The sequence below is a fragment of the Palaemon carinicauda genome, chromosome 8 (genome assembly GCF_036898095.1).
Source record: "Palaemon carinicauda isolate YSFRI2023 chromosome 8, ASM3689809v2, whole genome shotgun sequence".
In the NCBI taxonomy this organism is placed as follows: domain Eukaryota; kingdom Metazoa; phylum Arthropoda; class Malacostraca; order Decapoda; family Palaemonidae; genus Palaemon; species Palaemon carinicauda.
In genome coordinates, this window is record NC_090732.1 from 102,866,759 (window position 1) to 102,889,814 (window position 23,056).

The 23,056-nt window shown below is 46.4% G+C and overlaps 1 protein-coding gene across 6 annotated transcripts in view; it reads left to right on the forward strand.

The window, feature by feature from the left end:
• The window catches only part of babo (TGF-beta receptor type-1 babo), a 419,621-nt gene that overhangs the window by 346,127 nt on the left and 50,438 nt on the right, over nucleotides 1-23,056 (forward strand). For all 6 annotated transcript variants that reach the window (XM_068378789.1, XM_068378785.1, XM_068378786.1 and 3 more), the window contains exons 9-10: nucleotides 2,341-2,513; nucleotides 15,120-15,225. In XM_068378789.1, the coding sequence (XP_068234890.1) occupies nucleotides 2,341-2,513; nucleotides 15,120-15,225 (279 nt within the window). The remainder of the gene's footprint in view (nucleotides 1-2,340; nucleotides 2,514-15,119; nucleotides 15,226-23,056) is intronic.

Sequence of the window (23,056 nt, forward strand, 5' to 3'; positions counted from 1 at the left end):
TAGTGTCGAGAGATTTGACTGTACACAGTTTCTTAGGATGAAGAGCTATAGATTATAATGCAGATTTCTCTCTACTAACACCCTCAGCATTCATAAAGAAATTAGCAGACTTCATATTAAACCAGTCGGCACATATTTAGCACTGAGTAAATTTCTCTGGCAAAACGAATGTTTTTAAAACATTTCCTTTTCCCGTTCATAGCGTACAAGATTTATTCTGCATTCAACCTTTAGCTATGGGATGTATCTTTTGGCAGATGATGCTTATCTGGTATATTTTATAGTTTTTTTTTAATATTTTAATATATAGTTTGTTTATCTACAGTATTTCCTTTCTGCTATGGGCTGCTTTCTTCGGAGTTCTTGGACATGCAGCATCCTACTAGGGTTATAGCCTGGCTAGTAATGATAGTTAGGCTTCCTTTTATCTAGAGATTTGAAAGAAAAAGTAGAGGGTAAGGGAAAGAGAATGTTTACACTTCTTTAACAGGGTCTGACTTTGTGTCTTCCAAAATTTTTATCTTCACTGTAGATGGCAGTGTGTGGGCTGGAAGTGCCTGCCACATACCAATTTATAGAAGGTACCACCCTTAACACAATTCTGTAAGGAAATCCCAGTCAAGCTCAGAAACTGGCCAGGACCATTCACAGTTAATACCAACCGCTGGTACATGATCACACACACAACTATTGAGTCTCTGGCATGTACCTTGACAAGCTATGAAAATCCAGCATAATCTGTTCGATCAGAAGACCTAAGTGGCACAAACCCCACCTCAAGCACTAAAGAAGTTGTACCAACAGTGGAAAGATTACCATCAGTCCTAATCATATGAAAGGCTCTCTATCATTCCTAATCCTTGGGAAGGATTCAAGGTAGTCATACTGAAGAGATTGGTCAAGGGATACCTACACTTTAATTGATGGACCTGCAGAGCCTTCTAATTAACTGTGGTTACAAGGGAGCACTGTTATCATCATCCCATTCTAAGGCAGAGCAAAGAATGGGATAGAAGCCTTGTTGCATACACCAGGCTTCCCAACCTTCCTCTTAAAGTTCTTGCCATCTGTAGAAGTCCTTGATGAGGAGAAACTGACTTGTGCACAATCGGAGTGTAATACCACCCGGACACAGGGCATGAAGACGTACACTGGACCTCATCTGGAGGAAGAGCTTGATGCATGATTGGAATGCGATCCTTATAAACTTAGGATGTGAAAGTTCTGGCAAAGAACCAAATGGGGCACTTGTATGCGGAACCTGGAATGTGCGTACCTTGTCAGAGAATATAATAGGTCTTGATGATCTGAATGGACCCTTTCACCGTACAACCTGAGAAGTATCAGCAAAATTAGGATTAGGCTTGGTATTCTCCCAAAAAGAGAGAATTTCATAGTGGGGAATGTGAAGAGTTGACCTCATATACGGGTGATCTAACAAGAGCTATAAATCTTTAAATTGAACCCTCTACTGTAGTAACCTTCGATTGGTAATACATGGTAATGAGTGGAGGGATTGTTGTCACTTTCGAGAGAAGGATGGTAGATATGAGAAATCCTTCTAGCCATATTGTGCAAGGTGGCCTTCGGTTACTTTTACCACACTCATTCATCTTAATTGGAAGGACAAGAAGGATTAAGGGCAGGAAGACAATAAGGAAACCTCATGTGTCTCCCATCTCTCACAGAAAGTAGGTATCCAAGAAGAGACAACAGGAACTCTAGAACGACAGAAATGGGTATGTTACATGGAAGGGGAACCACTAGAGTACAGTTGTAAGTTTTTTCAGAGCCTGAGTTTTCTTGGTTCTCAGATAATACTTTAAGTACCAGTAATGTTGTATCGAGTGGTCACAGGACCACAAATATGCTTCAGATTCGTAGCAAACAGGCAATGACCAAAAACAAAGGCACGTATGCCATATAAATGGCGAGTTTAAATGATTGGAAAAAACTGTAAATCATCCTACAGAAATGCCATTTTATCTAAACTTTTGCAATTTTGTGTAGTAAAATGCATATCCTTGTTTGCATTAAAATTCTTGTACAAATTAGTGTAAGGATAAAACCAATACAAGGGGAATTACTGTCTTGTTCTACCTAAATTTTCACCTTCAAGTTATTTTTAAAAAGGACCAGAATAGGATGTTTTATCATAATGGATTTTATTGTACTCATTCCATTGGTCTGTAGAAAATTTAAATTCCCTAAAATTTTACTTAGTGCTTTCATTCATATCTATACTAAAAGTATTCAGCAGGCTGTACTGCAGATACAAATATATATTACCAAGTTTATTTTTATTATTTTATTGTCTCTAAGCTTCATTTTATCTTTCAGGAAAGCCTGCTATAGCTCATCGGGATTTGAAGAGCAAGAATATTCTTGTAAAATCAAATGGCACTTGCGCTATAGCGGATTTAGGGTTAGCAGTGCGTTATGAATCTGCCACTGACAGTGTAGACATAGTGCACAACAACAGAGTGGGCACTAAAAGATACCTGGCCCCTGAGGTAAATTCTCATTCCTTCTAATTATGTATTTTTTGTAATTTTCAAGTCAAAATGCTTCTGTTAGAATCCTTAGAAAAATATTTTACTTTTGTCAAATTTGTAGTTGCATAGTTGCTGTACTGTTTAAAACTATGATCTCCCAACTCAAAACAATATGGCAAAGTCAAACAACTTTTATTTCTGGTCTTTGCAAAGAGTGACTACCACAATTAGCTAATGATCCCATCTTTTTTATTAAATAATGCAAAAGGCTGAAAACACAATTATCTTTTTTTATACACAGTACTGCACAATGGGCTTTTAGTTGATTTTTTTTTTCATAACCCAGTAACCACAAATTGCCTTATTTATTGTGAGATGATCTCAAAACTCATCATATTCATCATCTTAAATATTTCAACATGGAAATGTTTCCTACTTTTGCTTGTGTCCTGTACTTTTTCTGAACTCCCATTAAGGGCAAGATCTTCATCTTTCCCACTTCTCCATAATGTTCTAGGCCTTACTACTGGTAATTTCAATGTTACTTCCATATATGTTGTTCTTCTGACTAGGTGTTTCTCACCAAATCTCCAATCCACCTCAGTCTTTAGGTTCTTCAGCTTTTGGACACCACATGTCTCCAACAATTCCTTATAATATAATCTTCCCATCATGCTACAGCCATGATTCTTAATATTCCGATGTCACACTGTCTAGCATTCGCTTTCATTTTCTATGTCAGACTCCTCTTATTCAATTGTATGATACAAATAGAGGTTACTGGGAAAAGTTTCAAGTTTTATACAGGTTAAGTGCTTCCTTTTAATCATTCACAAGATCATGATGGAAAAAAATTGTTTGTTTGTAAACTTTATCACAAAGGCAGCTGATAAATCTATACCTCTCACTAATGCTGGACCAATGAAGCACAGGGTCTGTGTGTGGTCAGACATTATCCCAATTGATGAAAGAAAACTATGCAGTTGGAAGAAAATTATACACCTTAGATAGAAGATTTAAAAACTTGAGTACTTCTCCCATACAGTTAATAAGTATAATAAACACCTGCCTTGTTAATAGGTATAATAAACAAACTCATTGGTAGAGCCATAGAAATTAATTCATTGAAACTGTATTTTGATAAGATTTATGCCATATTTAGAAAAGAAGCTATAAAAGGCAACATTCATTTTTGGCAAAAATGTGTATCTAGCATATCAGAAAATACATCCAAACTATCCCATATCTTTAATTTTGTTAAATTACTTGATATGGAAGGGAGAGAAAGATAGCATACAGTATGTATATCGTAATCTTAAAACGATGCTAACTTTGCTTCTTAGGATACAACTTAACCATGAAAGGAACCCTTTCTAGAATAACCCAGGAACATACATGGTGGGTTGCCCTTAGATCTGCACTCTTTGGTGTGGAGTTAACCATTTCTTCTTTACGTGAACCACACAGCTCTGTCACTCACTGTCCAAAGAAAAAGTCAAGGACTCTTGCTGATGTGTTTGACAGTACTGTAACCTGAGTAAGGAAAAACTAGATCTTCTTCATTCATATTTTCCTGAGGCCCTAATAATTAGTTTAACTTTTGGTTCCGTGAATTTAAAACACTGGATGAACCTTGATACTTTTAGAGATGTAGACACAAATGGTATTTTTCCTTCTGTTATGACCACTAATTTCTTAGTTCCTAAGTTCTGTTATTTTCTTCAAGTTAGCAAGAAGAGGTTTTTTGCACTTGTTGGAGAATTGGTAATGTCACCACATTAGGTAAACATGTTTGTGGTAGCTCAAGCCCTGCTGATTGCTGCCCAATTTCCATAACTCCCATATCTAAAGTGTTTTATTATCTTTTAGCAAAACGACTAAATAGGTATACTGAAGGTAATCATCTATTTATTAATTTACAATTTGGCTTTTGCAAAGGTCTTGGAGCATGTGATGCTCTTCTTACAATCTGAGAAATCCCTTGAATGTGGTCAGGAAGTAAGTATGGTTGGCTTTGATTTTAGTACTGCCTTTTACCGTGCTAATCATGAGGCCCTTGCCTTCAAACTCAAACAGTTGGGAGTGGGTGGGTCTTTTTTAGCATCATTATTGTATTAAGTCAAGTAATAGATTGCAAAGAGTTATCGTTGATGGACATCATAGTGAGTGTAGGAATGTGATATATGGTGTTCCTATGGCTAGTGTTCTTTGCCCATTACTTGTTATATACACATATGTGGTTTGGCCTATAAAGAAATTTTGCATATGCAGATATAACTACTTTCTTTCTCAATTCCATCTTCTGAACGTAGATCTAGATTAGCTTAATCCTTTAATTGAAATCTAGCTAAAATTAGTACATGGTGCAAATTATGAGCCATGATGTTGAACCCTATCAAAACTCAAAGTATGATTATAAGTAGATTGAGGATAGTGGCTCCTCAACATCCAGATCTCTCTATTAATGATATTTCTTTAACTCTCTATGACTCCATTTATATTTTAGCAGATTCTTGATTGCAAATTTACATTTGAGAAACACATTGTCTATTCCTTCTTCAATTGCACCAAAAATTGGCTTATTGAGAAAGTCTTTGGCGATCAGTTTATTCTGGAGAAAGTACAGCATTGTTCTGTCTGATCTTCAGCTGCAGAATTGTATATTAACACTGTCTGTTAAATGTCTTCTCAAGATAAATAGAAGAAAGACAGAGACGAGGAAAATGGAATATGCAACGGAAGAGGAAATATCATTGGAAAGAGAAAGGATTAATGAGGTGAAATCATTTAAATATTCAGGAAATATGATCTCTAATATAGGATCTTTAGAATGAGTTAAATGAAAGATTGAAAATAACAAATGGCTAGGTTTAGTAAAATTTGGAAATCCAATCGCCTGAAATTACTTTAAAAAATCAGGCTATATATCAGTTTAGTGAGATCGGTGTTACTGTATGGACATCATGTGATACTGTATGACAATGAAACAATATCCAACAGGTTTTAGTTTTGAGGATAAAACCCTCGTGGAAGAATATTCGGATATGAATGGCAGGACAGGATTAGAAAAGGGATTTTGACAAAGGAAAAATCTATTTCTGGGGAGATACCTGTGACTCCCGGTGAAAAGAGTCCTTCCTTCCACTTTTCTGATATAAATACTTCCAAATATACCGGAGAAATTAAAGTATGGAATGCAGAGGTTACTACCCTCGCGCGAACACCCTGTGGGCGTCGTTTATAAAGCAGGGGCGTGTGAAAACCACTATTCACAGGCTATCTCCCATTTAGGTAATTCCTTCATCAAAGGGGAGGGCCATAACAGAGGCCTTATCTACTTTACCTGAACTATCCTACCGATGCCCGATGCTACCGCCACCCTAGAATACATCCTTCTGCAAGAACTATGGCTTGGAAAGGAGAAAGGGTGGGTCAACGTAAGGGAAGGGTTTCACGGGGCGTCACAGGTATCTCCCCAGAAATAGATTTTTCCTTTATCAAAATCCCTTTTCTGGGTCGACCTGTGACGCCCGGTGAAAATGTACCAGAGAATGCCTTCCAAGCCCAAAAACCGTATCAAATAAAAGGGATAAAGTCAAACACCATGTACCAAGGACAAAATACTATATTAAGGTAGTCAAACTAAAAATAAAACACATTAGCTCAAACAGGAATCCCAAAGATGGAGTAACAAAAAAAATGAGAAGCAAAGAATCATCCCTTGAATCAATCACAACACAAAATCAATCCTTACATGGCTAAAGAACATAAACATGAAATAAAATAAGTCAAGGTTAATCATACTAACAGGTAATAACCAGGGTACAAAGAAATGCTAACATAATTTTAGGGCTAATTGACCGACCCATGAGTGCGGCGAAGTGGCAGGAGTGCAGGCAGGAGGGAGAAGGAGAGAGATGGATGAAAAGGAAGAATGGAGAGATTATTGAGGGGAGATAAGACTCCCAACTGCAACTGTGGGGAATTTGAGGGCCTGTAGGTTCTATAAATAGTGCCGTCTGAAAACCAAAGGAGATTTCCAACCCGTATACTTCTTCAGGTCATCAAACTTCATATTCTGAAAATAATTGATGGAGTTTGCCACTGATCGGATATCGTGAGCATAAGGAAATGACTCCGGGTTAGCCTCCTTAATAAAGTAAAGGATTTGTTGTCTGATGCCTTGAATGGAAATAGTACCTCCCTGTTCTCTGAGAAACAAGGGTCCAGACGAGCGGTTGGCGGTCCTGGCTAAGAAAGCCTTTAGTGTAGTGACGGGACACAGAGAAGTATCCTGGGGAAGAGGAATACAGTAATCTTCCAAGGGGACCACCTATTTTGTGGGTCCTCGTTTTTAGCTAGGAAAGTTCTGTCTGGGGAAAGTAGAACTTCGCCTGACGGGAGGAAATCCATATTTTCGGAATTACGTGAAAGAGCTGCTAATTCTGAGATTCTAGCACCTGAAGCCAAAGCCGTTAAAAATAAGAAGAGTGATGTAGGGGCAGGATTCGTTATCCGTGTCCGAAGCTAGTTTTAATACGTCGTTCAGAGACCAAGAGACCTTTTGTGGTCGTACCGAAGGATTGAGCCTAGCGCATGCCTTCGGAATAGATGAAAAATAGGAATCCGACAGATCAATATTGAAACCCACGAGGAAGATCTTCTTTAGAGCCGACTTAACCGTGGTTAATGTGCTAGCTGCCAGTCCCTTGTCAAACAGGGACTTAAAGAATGAGATGGCCAAATTAGAGGTCATGCGAGAATGATCTGAATTTTTTAGGAAACCTGCTAACTTCTTCATGGCCGAATCATATTGTCTAATTGTGGAATCCCTTTTGTCTGATTTTATGAAGAGGACATTTTCTGGGTCAATGTTTGCATCCCTGCAGGCTGCAAACTTCATGAATTCCACAAACTTAAGGGTTTTGGCTATTCTTGAGGAATCTGACACAGTCTGAGTTTGGACTAATTGGGTCAGCTTGGGGAATGAAATCCGTAAGGGGCGGAGTTTCAACTCGAGGAGGAGAGGAAACCAACTGCTCTTTGGCCAGTGCGGTGCCACTAAAGCCACTGCTCTCCGGAAGGAACATAGTTTGTGCAGGACTTTCATCAGAAGATTCACCGGAGGAAAAAGGTAAATCTTCTTCCAATGGTTCCAATCCAGGGTTAACGCGTCCATGGCGTATGCCTGAGGGTCCAGGTTTGGGGTCACATAACAAGGGAGTTTGTGGTTCAGTTGTGTCGCGAATAGATCCACCTGGAGGCCTGGAACCAGCCTGGAAATCCACTGGAAAGAATTCACGTCTAGAGACCATTCTGACTCCAGTGGACTCGTCCTGGATAGCGAGTCCGCAATCACGTTCTGGACTCCTGCAAGGTGAGTCGCAGACAGGAACCAGTTCTTTTCTGCTGCTAAGGCGAAAATCGAGACCAAGACTTGGTTGAGATTGGGAGATTTTGATCCACTTCTGTTTATGCAGTGCACTACTGCTGTGCTGTCTGAGATTATCCTGATGTGGGTGGACCGTGGAGGGGATAGCCTCTTCAGGGTTAAGAACACTGCCATAGCTTCTAGCACATTGATGTGGAAGTGTCTCATGGCGGGTGACCAGGAGCCCTGGAACATCTATTGGTTGTAATATCCCCCCCCCCCCCCAGCCGCTCAGAGACGCGTCTGTATGGATCGTCACTTGAGGAGGAGGGAAATGCAGAGGAACCGACTTGGAAAGGTTCTCTGGTTTGGACCAAGGCCGAAGTCTCTCTTTCAGGATTGAGGGAACCGACGAGATTTTGTCTCGTAAATGTATAGTAGCCCTCTTTCTCCAAACCCTTGAGTTTGGCTTTCAAAAAGAGGTCTGTCACTGACGCAAACTGAAGTAAGCCGAGGATTCTTTCTAAGGCTCTTCTGGACACCTGCTTGTGCTTGAGAAAGTTTTTTGTCTTTGCAGCTATCTCCCTGACTTTCTTGGAAGGAAGAGAGAGCTTGTGATTTTTGAGGTCCCATTGGATGCCTAACCATTCGAAACGGCTTGCCGGTTGTAGACGAGATTTTTGACCTTGAAGCCTAGCTGGCTGAGGACTTGGATCACTTTGGCTGTAGCTTTGTTGCCTTCCGAGATGGACTTCTCCCAGATTAGCCAATCGTCCAGATAGGCAACTACTTTGATCCCTTGGTTCCTGAGTTGTTCGAGCACTGTCTCCCCCAGTTTTGTAAATATCCTGGGGACTATGCTGAGACCGAAGGGCATGACTCTGAATGCGAAGGCCTTCCTGCCTAGGCGGAATCCGAGGTAGGGGGAGAAGTTTCGAGCTATAGGTACGTGATAATAGGCGTCTGTAAGATCGATAGAGGTGGTGACGGCCCCACAGGGAAGTAAGGTCCATACCTGCGAGACAGTCAACATACGGAACTTGTCGCATAGAATGTAAGAATTCAGTTTCGACAAGTCCAGGACCACTCTTAACGCCGTCGAATTCTTCTTGGGGACTGTGAACAGTCGTCCTTGGAATTTCAGTGACCGTACCCTCTTTATGGCCTTCTTTTTCAGTAATTCTTTGGTGTATTCTTCCAATATCGGAGTTGGTTTCTGGAAGAAGGTCACTGCTGGAGGTGGAGAACCTTGTGACCATTTCCAACCGAGGCCTTTGGACACTATGCTGTGGGCCCAAGGACTGAAGGTACAATGGTCCCGGAAGTGGTATAGTCTCCCTCCTACCTGATTCCTTTCATTGAGAGGGGGTGAATTTAGACCCTTGTCTTCCACGAGGACCTTTGGTTCTTGGTCCGCCTCGGTGGCGAAACTGCCCTCTACCCCTGTTGCCGCCTCTAAGGTATCCTCGAAAGGTATTAGAGGATTCGTAAACTGGATTGTAGGCTTGGGAGGTCATTCAAGGAGCCATGGGGGTAGGGTGGTTACCCTGGGGAGCAGGAAGGTAGACCACCTGTGGTGGAGGGGTAGAATGCGGAGTAGTTGTCTTAGAAGTAGAAGGAGTTGACGAGTGAGGGCCTTGATGGAACTGGCCACGACTGGTCATGTATGGGGTGAAGCGTTGTCTCTTTTTGAAAAAGGACTGCTTCCCTGAGTCTACCTTCCTCTTAGTCGAAAGGCCCCATCTCACTTGCTAGCTCTGGTTAGCTCTAGCCGCGTCTTGCAAGACCTTGTCTACTTCCTCCTGTGGAAACAGGTTCTTGCCCCAACAGGAGGAGGCTATGAGCTTATTCGGTTCATGCCTAATGGAAGCTTCCGCCAGAACATACTTCCTGCAGTTTATCCTGGATGTCCATAAATCGTGCAGGTCGAACTGGAACGTCTGGAGGTTGTTCTTAGCAAACACCCTGAATAGAGACTCATCCGGGTATAGGGAGGCTAACATTTCTGCTGAGACCATGGTGTGAACCGACCTAGCGAGTCTGTTCCGAGCGTCAAGCTCTGACTTGATAAGGCGATCCGGTAGCCTGGGAAGCTTCTCAGAGAAGAGAGATGAGGCGCAGTCCGGGTCGAGCTTATTCACTGAAAAAGTATACGAAGCATCCCTCCAAAGGGGGGAAGAGCCCGGAAGAAGCAGCGAGGTGGAGTCCGTTTCCTTGAGGACAGGAACAGGGGAGCCTTCCTTGGCCGATTGCATGGTCAACTCGGCCACTTTATCCGTAAAAGGAATCGGAACGGATTGGGGTGTGGTAAAGATAGTATAGGGACCTTTAGGTTGGGTCCATTTAGAGTTGACGCAACCCCAGTCAGCAAGAGTCCTAGCCCATACGGCTTGGGCCTGCTCCTTAGGGAAGATGACAGTCTCCTTAGGGACTTTATCCATCCTAACAAGAGCATGTTCCTTCAGCCGGGCGAAACCATTGAAGGAGAACTGGAGCCCCGGAGGGAAAAATTCAAGATCATCTAGAGGGCGGGTCCCGAATCCCTCTAGGGTTAGAATACCATCGATGTAGGGTGCATGGAGCGCGAACCTCCATGGGTGGTTCTTCTCGAAAGGAGACAACTTAGAAGGATCCGGCGCTACCGGGGGCGCAGCCTGGTTCCCTGCGCGAAGTATATTGCCTACCTTATCCTTCAATTCCGATATTGCCCCCGATTACTGCATCTGAGTCCTCGCTAAACCTTCCATCATCTCTGTCCACGGTGGTACCGAGGGACTGATCTCTGACAAAGCCTTAGTCTTAGTGGACATTCCTTTCTTGGGAGGATGAGGCCTGGATCCCATAGGGATGTCGGGAGTAGTGGAGGGTCCTGGGACCGGAGATATGACGACTGGCGAAGCTGAAGTACGAGACTTAGGTTTGTAATTGCGTAGGGGCTTCACCTTGGGTTGTACAGATAGAGAGGGATCCAAAGTAGAAGCCTGAGGTTTATCAAAGCCGCGGAAAGAAGCAGGAGATACAGAGGGTGAGAGAAAAAGGTCTGCCAACTCCGTACCACTTACCTGCTCATCCATGGGCTCAACGTCAATATTCAGATCGGCGACGTCTCCTGAGAGTAGATTCTCGTTTTGGGAGATAGTCGCTCTGATGGATTCCATGATAGGTTCCGCTAAGATAGAGGGAACCGCCGCAGAGGAGGAGCCCGGAAAGAGATGGGAGGCCATGTCATCATCAAGGAGGTAGGGAGATCCAGAGGGAGCATTACGGCCAAAGCCTGAGACCCAGGACCGGAGGCTCATTCTGGCGGTCCGGAGAACCTCCTCGTCGACCTGGAAGTGATGAGAATATTATAGAGACTGACGGAGAGAATCCCCGATAGTACCAAATATCAGTAATACAGAAAGAATTCAAGTAATTCAACATAAAATATGTTATCAACAAAACAACTAATATTGAAAATACTCACGTCGTCATTCCACAGAATTGACGTAAGGTCATAACACAGCATGCATGCCTCTGGGAACCACACCATGTAAGGGGACTGGCCCGGCTCACGGACGAAGGGGATGGCGCAATGCGCGTGAGATCGGCAGACATCATGGCCTACCGGATCACTAAAGGAGGCGGAGCAACCCTTGGCAGCACATCGCACTTTCTGTAATAAAAAGAAGACATAAGTCCGTCTGTTCTCGGAAACTCTGAGATAACAACACAGGTTATAAAGAGTCTGAGAGTAAAATAAAATCTACTGTTCGCCTGAAAGGGGGCCGAAGTTCTGTGTAATACTACAATAATTAATCGAGTGATCCACTCCGTAGTGAGGCGGAGAAAACTATAAAAGTGTGAGCCGGAGCTCGTAGTAATTACACAAGAACAGTAACTAGTGATTGGAATGTCTCCGGGTATGCCGGAGACCCGATGGTAGGTCCTTGACTAATAAATACCCCCATTATATTATATAAAGTAGAATGATCTACGAAATACTCTGAAGGAGACCTCCCGGAGGAGGGGGGAGAATAAGTCGTGTGGGGAGGGCCGAAGCCGGAGTTGATAGCAAACGAAGGGAACGTGTTCCCACCTCCCGGTATGGCGTAGTTGTAAAGGAGTTCGGACCAACTCCCGAGGCCGTAGCGGGGAGCGGATGGAACTAGGGGAATTAATAACGACTCCGGGCCATCCGAATAACTCCCACACGACAGGACCTATCAAAACACTAACCCCAAAATACACTAAAAGTAACCACAAAATAAACATGTAAAATAAACACAAACCGTAATTCCCGCAGGGGGGAGAGAGAGAGAGAGAACCCGTGATTGTATGAACAGAAAACGGGCTTCCCACCTCTCGTACTAGGTAAAACTAACATAAAAGAGAGAGAGAGGGAGACACGAGACCGTATGCACAGAAAACTGGAACTCCCCCTCTCTCTCTCTCTCTCGTGGTCACTAAAACAAAACTATAAAACGAACCTTAACTCACATTACAAATAAAGGTCCATGACCAACAAAAAATAATAAAAAGAGGCGAACGAAGAATAGCGAAACGAGAACGAAAAAAGAGTAAAATTTTGATGAAAATATGATACCGCCAATCGGAACAACTCATCTATAACAAAGCCTCGATCGCTATTCTTGGTTCGCCAGGATATGGACTCGTAAGCGCTAAAAAGTACCAAGACTGGAAATATAACCGGTTCAAAATATCATAATATAAATGGCATAAGGCCTGAAATTAAAAGGATTATGAACCTAAGATGACAAGAGTACCTACGGGCAAAACAAGAAAACACCAAACCGTACAAGAATAATGGCTGCCATTATCCTGGAAGGCCAAAACTGTACGGACTAAAAAACACTCAAATGAATTAATATAACATTAGCCCGGTACTTAAAAACCTGTCAAAACAATCTATGGTACTTAACATTGGTGCAGGAGTAAGAAGAGCCTCGGTCATGATGAAATTACTTGAAAAAAGCTGAAAATCCAAGCGGCACACAACAAACAAAACGGCGCTTACGAAGTCCAACAGAAGGATGTTGTTTAGGTGGAGCTAGCATCGGGCGTCGGTAGGATAGTTCAGGTAAAGTAGATAGGGCCTCTGTTACGCCCCTCCCTTTTGATGAAGGAATTACCTAAATGGGAGACAGCCTGTGAATAGTGGTTTTCACACGCCCCTGCTTTATAAACGATGCCCACAAGGTGTTCGCGCGAGGGTAGTAACATCTGCATTCCATACTTTAATTTCTCTGGTATATTTGGAAGTACAGTATTTATATCAGAAAAGTGTAAGGAAGGACTCTTTTCACCGGGCGTCACAGGTCGACCCAGAAATGAAACTATGAAAGATTACTCAAGTGCCATATGTGAATGAGATCTTGGTGAGGGGTAGATGGAGATGGTATGGGCATGCTCTTTGCACTCCTCAAGAGAGATTAGTTCATCAAACTTTGAACTGGGCTCCACAAGACACTAGAAGAGTTGGAAGACCCAGGCTTACATGGCTGAGGATTGTGAAACGTGAAGTAGATAATGAATGCAGAAGTATTGAATTGAAAGCTCGAGATAGAGACTACTAGTGAAATCTAATCATAGCCCTTCGTGTCAATAGGTGTGGGAGATGATGATTACATGTCTTATTCCTAATCTAGATATTAATGTCAGTCATTCAGTTAGTTCTTTATGCATGTTGCTTAAGATTTTTCATAATTCTGACCATCCTTTGCATTTAGATGTTCCTAGACCAGTGGTTCTTAACCTGCTGGTGGGGAATGGCGGAGTTGCCAAGTGGGGAATGACCGGTCGGACAGAAGAACCACTGTCTTGTTGTCACATTTCGTGAATTTGTTTCCACCCACAAATAATCGATAGTGCTTCAAAAGCAACAACCCAATGATGGAGTTCACGAGGGATCCCTTCAGCTTTCGAGTTGACAACTTCCCGAAGGAAGCAGAAGACATCGAAGATCAGTTTCTTGACCTGGTGCATGACTCCGCAGCAAAAGCTGTTTTTGCGGAGAAAAGCCTGAACGCATTCTGGGCCACTATGCATGGTTCGTATCCTCACGTTGCTGTGGCGGCGCTCACACTACTGGTTGCATTTCCCTCCATGTACCTGTACGAGTCGACGTTTTCGAGCATGGTTGAGATCAAAACCAAATCGCGAAACCGCCTGATTGACCTTGAATCTGATTTGCGCTACGCCATTTCAGAAGTGGAGCCTAGACTGTACCATCCTGTACTTAGTACTAAGTCATGCATCCTCCATCATAAGGCTCAATACTTCACAATATTCTAGAAGTTTCATTTCAGCTGTGACTAGATTGTGGAATGTTCTTCCTAATTGGGTAGTTGAACAGGCAAAACTTCAAAAAGTTAAAACTTCCTTCTGATGTTTTTTTTATGTTGAACAGGCTGACATAAGTCTCTCTCTTGATAGGTTATATATGTCAGATCTACTCTGACGTTGTTACTGATCTTAAAATGCTTTATATTCATTGTTTGTTACTTCTCGTATAGTTTATTAATTTCCTCTTTTCCTAATCTTACCGGGCTATTTTTCCCTGTTGGAGCCCTTGGGATTATAGCATCCTGCTCTTCTAACTAGGGTTGCAGCTTTGCTAGTAATATTGTTGATAATAATGATAATGAGTGAAGGTGAAACTTTATGGATGAGAGAAAGAATCTGGCAGGTTTTAAGTCTTGCATACTGTGGAACCAATACTCAGAAGATTTCTTTGCTACTGTAATGTTTTATCTTGTATTTATTGTTTAAGCATTATTAAATTTAGAATTTAAGCTGGCAATAGATTAACAAATACTAAATTGTTTGAATGTTAGAGTAGGGCTCATTCTAGTTTTTAAGTTGCTCATGCCCTTTTTATTATACATTATTGGTTTCTATATTAAAAAGACAGCAACATATTTCAGGGTATCACAATGCATATATCTTTGATATTTTACAGTATTCTCATACAAATTAACATTTGCACAATGGATACATCTAATAACCCATATTGTCAGTGCAGATACAAACTTCTATCCTGATATGAATGTTCATGGTGATATTGGAGTCATTTACAAGTTATAGGTTGAAGTCTATATTTTTTAACTATTCAGTACATTTGATCATCATAGCATTTGTTCTATTTATGTAGCCCTTATTAAATGTACAAATTTGATACTTTTGCCAAATTGTAATTGTAAAATTGGTCAGTTTTCTGTTAACGTATTGCATTTATATTATTTCTTTTTCAGTGTCTTGAAGAATCAATAAACATGAATCATTTTGATTCCTTCAAAAGAGCTGATGTGTATGCTCTAGGCCTAGTTTACTGGGAAATTGCAAGAAGGTGTAACACAGGTAATACATTTATTTATCAAGACCAGTGTTTAAAATTCATCTACATAATGTTAGCCATCTTTAATATCATATGGTGTCTGCTTATGCTTGGTTCATGCTTTCATTATTTTCCAGTCAGTTGTACTCATTATGGTTGTAGAATCTATTAGAACTATTCTTTCTTAGTTTTTAAAGGATATATAGCCTATAAATTACAATTCATAATTGTTCCGTAACTGAAATACAAACCACGCTATTTACATTGGGTTTACCTTTTAGCGCAGCTGAAATGACGAGCCAATAGTTTTAACGAGGGTTAATTACCCCCGCGCTAGTTAGGGGGGGGTAGGCGAAGGGTAGCTTGCTACCCCTCCCCCCCCACACACACCGGTGACTTGCTTCACTTCACTTTTGGCTCGGCGGTGATCAGACGTGTCTGTTCATCGTCCTCGTGACAGCCTTTAATTTTTCTGCTTTTTCTTTCTTCAGCGTGTGTGTTGGTTGGAAGTTGACCTTCATTATTATTATTTTACAATGCGTACATGCCCTGGTGTTGCCGGTCATCCTTGTGGGACCTTTATGTCGGACGTAGCTACGGACCCTCACACCCTTTGCCCTCAGTGTCGGGGCCGACGGTGTGACCAGGAGAACATGTGCCGTGAGTGCAGGGAGTGGTCTGCCTCCCAGTGGGAGAGGTTTGGCCGCCGGCGTAAGAGGAAGTCCAGGAGAGACCGTTCTCCTTCCGGGTTTGCCTTGAAGGAGGAAGGTTCTCGGGATTCTTCTTCCGCCGCCCAAACCTCCTCCGAAGCTCCCCCTCGTCCGGCTCCTAAGGAGAGTCGGCCGAGTGGTAGCTCAGGCCCTAGTTCTGTTTCCCGACCTTGGGTGGGGGGAGAGGGCGTCGCCTCCCATAGCGAGGCGGTTCCCCCTCCTCCTCCGGGGGAGGTTATTGATAATGCTGTAACTAATGATGATCTTTTGCAGATTTGGTCTTCCCTGGGGCTTAAGGGCTTGCCCTCCAGGGTCGCTCTGATTGACCTTGTCTCGTTGGGGGCCGCTGTTAAGCAGTCGCCGGCGATAGCAGAGGTAGACCCTCTGTCTATCGTCGACGTGGTGGTGGCAGAGGCCTCCGAGTGGCTGGGCAATCCTCCGCAGGTGCTGTTGAGGATGATGGTGCTGAAGGCTCTCCTCCCCCTTCCATACATCGTTTGAAGGGGGAAGTGAGTCCTTCGGTCTCTGCTGCTGCTCAGCTTCCTTCTAAGGGAAGTGCTTTGACTGAGACTCCCCTTTGGAGGACCGATGGCTCACCGTCCGCTAGGTCGCAAGGGCCTCCTTTCCCCTTACAAGGGGGTTAAGAGGCGCCTTTTTGGATCTTCTTCCTCCGAAGGGTACTCTCCTCGTCAGCCTCAACCTACAGCTCCGTCTCCCTTGGACCTCTCTGCAGACCGTTCACCAACTCCTGCCAGATCTTCACCTTCTGGAGAATTCGTCACCCGACGGGCAACGGTCCCTTCGAGGCAAAGGGATTCTTCCCTTCCACGAGCAGTGCTAGGGCACAGGCGCTCTCCTGCTCGTCAGCGCTCTCCTGCTCGTCGGCGCTCACCTGCTCGTCGGCGCTCACCTGCTCGTCGGCGCTCTCCTGATGCTCGCCTACTCGTCAGCGCTCTCCTGATGCTCGCCTACTCGTCAGCGCTCTCCTGCTCGTCAGCGCTCTCCTGCTCGTCAGCGCTCTCCTGCTCGTCAGCGCTCTCCTGCTCGTCAGCTCTCTTCTGAGCGTCAGCGCTCATTTGAGGATCATCGCCCTGCGGTCTCTGACCATCCTACAGTTCCTGCTGAGCTCCCTGCACGCCATTAGTCTTCTGAGCTCTTTCATCCTGTGGCTACGCAATATCGTTCCTGCTCGTGAACACGCCGCGCCACTTGTCCCTTCACAGGATCTCTCGCGTCGACCTCCTGCTCGCCAGCAATCTCCTGCTCGCCAGCGATCACCTACGCTCCAGCGATCACCTGCTCGCCAGCGCGCACAGGCGATTTTACTATCGCATATTCGCCAGCGTTCTCCCACGCGTCAACAATCGCCTACGCGCCAGCGTTCACCTGCTCGCCAGCGTTCTCCCACGCGTGAATAATCGTCTATCGCCTATTCACCAGCGTTCTACGCGTCAGCGATCACTTGTTTCTCGGCGATCTCCGGACCGCCCGCGTGTGTTACAGCCTGCGCGCTAACGTTCTCCAACGCTTCGTCAGCCGAAGGTTCTGAAGGGACATGGTTCGCCAGCTACTAGCTCGCCATCGCGCGATCGCTCACCGGCGCATGCTGCTCGCTAATGCTCGCCAACGCGTTACCATGCCACAACGCGCCATCGCCTACCTGCGCGTCAGCGCTCACCAGCTCACCACCGATCGCCTGTTGATCCACATCGCCAGCGGTCTTCCTCACCCACGCTGCGCGTTTCCTCGCCAACGCTTGCGTTCGCCGCCTCGGACACGCGCTCATTCACCTGCCCACCCTCGCGCCCACTCGCCCGCGCGATCATCCACCTGCGCGCCCGCGCGATCATTCGCCCTTGCGCGACCATCGTTCGCGGCGAATTCCGCAGCCGGTGGTAGCAGTAGGAACGCGTGTTCCTAGACAATGCTCGGGATCGCCTCCACCCAAACACAGGTTGGTAGTGCAGGACAAGGATACTACTGAGGAGAGGTTAGTACATCATTCTTCCCAACCTTCTTTTCAGGCAGGTACTGTGGTGTCCACTCTAAAGGATCGCCGGATCCCTTTCCCTTTAGCGAGGATTTCGGACTCTGTGTCCTTGGAGCAACAGACTTGGTTTGGTCCTCTGGCGCGGGCGTTAGTGAGGGTTATGAAACCAGCACTCACCGACCAGGGTAACAAACCAACGGCTGTCTCTCCTACGCTGAAGAGAAAGAGAGGAGTGGACTTCGTGGTGACTTCCCCCAGGGCGAAGTTGGTTCCCAAGAGGTCGGCCGCGAAGGCCCCTTCTCCTGCTCGAATGCTTTCTCCTTCTCCCGTGGACGAAGCCTTTCCGTCCTCAGGTGAGTCCAGTGGGGCGGTAGTCTTCCCCTCGGCACCAAGGGGGGACACTTCGCTTCATGGAGGAGAATCATCTCGTGAGGAAGGGGCCCCTCGAATCTCTTTGTTGGGATCCTGTATCCCTCCCAGGAGGGAATCCAAGGACTCCAAGACCGTCCCGTAATCCTCTTCAAGGATTCGCCAGGAACCCACGACTACCCAGGGGAATGTCCACGTTTCACCCCAGGAAGAGATCCCTGGGGCAGGAGACTTAGCTGCCAACCTGCAGGGAGGAGAACAGCAGGAATCCGAACATGCCTTCTGGCAGGTCATAAGACTGATAAGGCAACTTAACGGGCTTATGGATCCAGTCATCGCTCCCCGTGAAGGCAAAGACACGATCTTGGATGAAGTGTTTGACGTTCGGAAGGCCCCGAAGTCCAGTGCGGCTTTGCCCTGGTTTCGGGGTCTGAAGAGTACCAGAGCTAGGGCCAACGCTCAGCTCGCGCTTCTTGCCTCCTCCAATCGTTCCACTGTCGGGAACAAGCTCATCCCTCCTCCTCGTCTTCAGCAGAGGAGGTATTTCGAGATTCTGGGTGAGCCCAACCTCGCTCTTCTCTCTGCCCGGTAGGTGTCGTTCTCGGCGGCAGAGATCCTTAGCCATGAGAAGGTCGCTAAGTGTGCCATGCAGGCCACTTCGTGGCTGGACTTTTGGCTAGGATCTCTGGGCATCCTATTGCGATAGGAGGACTTGTCCAAGGAGACCAATAGGAAGGCCCTGGAGTCCTTCTTGCTCTCGGGCACCCGCTCCATCGAGTTTTTGGCGCACCAGGTTACCACCCTGTGGGCCAACTCGGTGTTGAAGCGTCGCGATGCTGTGTCCGAGAGATTCCATCCGAAGGTCCCCGCCGTGGATGTATGTAGGCTCCGACATGCTTCCCTTCTGGGGGAGAACCTGTTTGAGCCTCAAGACAAGGAGCGAACGGCTGAGAGGTGGAGGAAATCCAGCACGGACTCCCTCCTCCATAGGGCCCTTGCAACTCGGCCCTATAAGCCTCCAGCCCCGCCACAACAGCAGCAGCAGCCTCGTAAGGCTCCAAAGCAGGCACCGGCAGTCAAGAAGGTGGTGTCTAAGCCCCAGCCCTTTCCAGCCAAGGTCAAGAGGGGTGGTAAATCCTCCAGGGGAGGCAAGACTCCTAGGGGTGGCGGCCGCGGCCGCAAGCCCTAGGGGTGGCAGTCCCCCTGCGTGTCCACCTGTGGGGGGATGCCTTCAGCGTTGCGTCCGCTGGTGGCAGCAACACGGGGCCGATGCTTGGACGGTCTCAGTGATCGGCCAAGGCTATCGCGTCCCGTTCACAACATCTCAACCTCCCCTGACAACGAATCCAGTGTCGTTGAGCTCCTATGCCGCGGGATCGGCAAAGGGGCTGGCCCTTCAGGCCAAAGTCGAGACCATGCTCGAGAAGGGTGCTCTCCAGGAGGTCGTCGACGGCTCCCCAGGCTTCTTCAGTCGACTCTTTCTTGTAAAGAAGGCTACTGGAGGCTGGAGACCCGTCATCGACCTCTCAGCTCTGAACGGGTTTGTCAAGCAAACCCGGTTCAGCATGGAGACAGCAGACTCAGTCAGACTTGCGGTGAGACCACAAGACTTCATGTGCACACTGGATCTAAAGGACGCGTACTGTACTTCCAGATTCCAATCCATCCGTCTTCCAGGAAGTACCTGAGATTTTGCCTAGACGACAAGATCTACCAGTTCAAGGTGCTGTGTTTCGGTCTCTCCACAGCTCCTCAGGTGTTCACCACTCCACAGCTCCTCAGGTGTTCACCAGAGTGTTCACCCTGATTTCATCTTGGGCGCACAGGAACGGCATTCGTCTCCTTCGTTATCTGGACGATTGGCTGATCTTAGCAGACTCGGAGTCGACCCTTCTTCGGCACCGAGACAGGCTTCTGGATCTTTGCCAGGATCTGGGGATCGTGGTAAACCTCGAGAAGTCCTCTCTGCAGCCGTCCCAACGACTGGTTTATCTAGGCATGCTAATAGACACCAATCTCCACAAAGCCTTTCCATCAGACGACCGGATAGCAAGACTGAGGAGGGTGGCGGAACCCTTCTTCAGGCAAGAAGAACTCCCCGCCCAATCGTGGTTGCGTCTCTTAGGTCACCTATCCTCCCTGGCTCGTCTGGTTCTAAACAGTCGCTTCAGGATGAGATCCCTTCAATGGCGGCTCAAGTCCCGGTGGAATCAAGGATCCGATTCCCCGGATATTCTGATCCCAATGGGGTCTCTGGAACAGACGGACTCGCGGTGGTGGCTGGTCGACGAGAACCTGCGGAAGGGAGCGAGTCTTCTCGCCCTTCCCCTGGAATTGACTCTGTTTTCGGACGCGTCAAAAGAAGGGTGGGGGCGCACGTTCTGAACCAGAGGGCCTCAGGCTTTTGGTCAGAATCAGAAAAGTGCCTACACATCAACCTGCTAGAATTGAAGGCCGTCTTTCTGGCTCTTCAGCAGTTTTAACGGTCCCTGGCGGGTCACTCCGTGGTGGTGATGAGCGACAACACCACGGTAGTGGCTTATATCAACAAGCAGGGAGGCACTTTTTTGCAGCAGCTATCCCATCTTGCAGTAGAGACTCTGAGGTGGACCGAAACCCACTCGATAACACTATCAGCTCGCTTCATTCCTGGCAAGAGGAATGTGCTCGCCGACAGTCTGAGCAGGGCCTCGCAGATAGTGAGTACCGAGTGGTCTTTGGATCCTCAGATAGCCAACAAAGTCCTGACTTTGTGGGGTTCCCCGACTGTGGACTTGTTCGCGACAGCTTTGAACTTCAAGCTGCCCCTGTACTGCTCCCCAGTCCCGGACCCCAAGGCACTCTGGCAATATGCTTTCCAGCAACGGTGGGACAACATCGACGTGTATGCCTTCCCACCGTTCTGTCTGATGAGAAGGGTGCTCAACAGGACCAGACTATCGGTCAATTGTTCGATGATTCTGGTAGCTACGCTATGGCATCACGCGGAATGGTTTCCGGACCTTCTGCAGCTTCTGACGGAGCTCCCGAGGGAGTTTCCTCCACGACACGAGCTTCTCAGACAACCCCACTCCGGCGTCCCTCACAGGGCCGTAGCCTCGCTTCGGCTTCACGCCTGGAGACTATCCAGCGTCTCCTCGCGGAGAGAGGCTTTTCGCAACAGGTTGCGGAGAGAATGTCTCGGCACCTGCGAAGGTCCTCTGAGGGAGTCTACCAAGCAAAGTGGAGTCTTTTGTGGTTAATGTTGTGGAAGGGGTATCTCTCCACTCAATGCCACTATTCCAGCAATAGCGGACTTCCTCGTTTATCTGCGGGAAGAAATGCGCCGTTCTGTCTCGGCAGTGAAAGGCTATTGCTCAGCCTTAAGCTTGGCCTTCAGACTGAAGGGCGTGGATATTTCTTCATCGCTAGAACTCGCTTTACTCATACGTAGCTATGAGCTTACCTGCCCCCAGTCGGAAGTGAGACCTCCTCCTTGGAACGTGGTTCGAGTTCTCAGGTCTCTTAAGAGACCTCCCTTCGAGCCATTGCACCAGGCCTCCGATCGACACCTGTCTTGGAAGACGGCTTTGGCTTCAGCCAAGCGGGTTAGTGAACTTCATGGTCTCTCGTACAACATCGCCCATTCAAGGGGATGGGGGGAGGTAACGTTCAGGTTCGTCCCTGAGTTTGTTGCCAAGACTCAGAATCCTGGAGTGCCGGATCCTTGGTTCGACTCTTTCAGGATCATGAATCTCCGTTCTGTAACAAGCGACCCAGACCATCTGCTACTATGTCCAGTGAGGTGTCTGAGGCACTACTTGAAGAGAACGGCTGCAGTCCGTCCTCAAGTGCGAGCTTTGTTTGTGAGCACAGGCAGGACTAAGAGGAGGGTCACCAGGAACACCATCTCAGCTTGGATTCGAAGGGTTATCCACCATGCTTTGAATCCTGACCCTCCTCCGTCACGTCGCCCTCGGGCCCACGATGTCAGGGGTATTGCTACATCCCTGGCCTTCAAGCGAAACTTCTCTGTGATGCAGGTACTTCAAGCTGGGGTCTGGAAGCGTCAAACGACCTTCCCAGCCCACTACCTGCAAGACGTGACCCACAGGAGGCTCGATACGTTCTCTATTAGCCCTGTGGTGGCTGCACAACAGCTGGTCTAACCTCAGGCTCCTTTTTGGACAAGTAGCAGTAGGTTGAGGGCGTTGTTACCCGGTCTTAGTCTGCGTGAATGAAAGAGTATGTCTGACCCTTACTTCTTTCTTCATTCTCCCCTCTCTTGGGGAAGCAGCATCCTGGTCCTCGTATAGCTGACCTCGACCTCTCCAGGTAACCCATGCTTCTTTGTGCTCCTAATATTAAGCTTAATACTGTTGCGTCTCCCATACCCTGACGAGGTGGTATTGGAAACATCCTATCCTAGAATTCCTATCTGAAGGTCTCAAGGTCAACTTCATAGGACGAGTCACACTCCCTCCACACACTGCTTATGTAGGCCACTCGTTCCTAGCGATGCTAGGAACTTGTGAGGTACAGGCGCTCCCTTTCTCTAGTGCTGCTCACTGAGGGATCGAGCCCCCGGGCGAGCTGAAGTTAGTAAGGCTGGGGACTTTCCACCCTTCCTAAGGGGTAAGTCACCCAATGTAAATAGCGTGGTTTGTATTTCGGTTAGGAACAAATGACAAATTCGAAGATAATTTGTATTTTTCCTAACCATACAAACCTTAGCTATTTACACATATGTGCCCGCCATCCCTGACCCCCAAGTCAAGTCCTACCTCTAAGTGAAGTGAAGCAAGT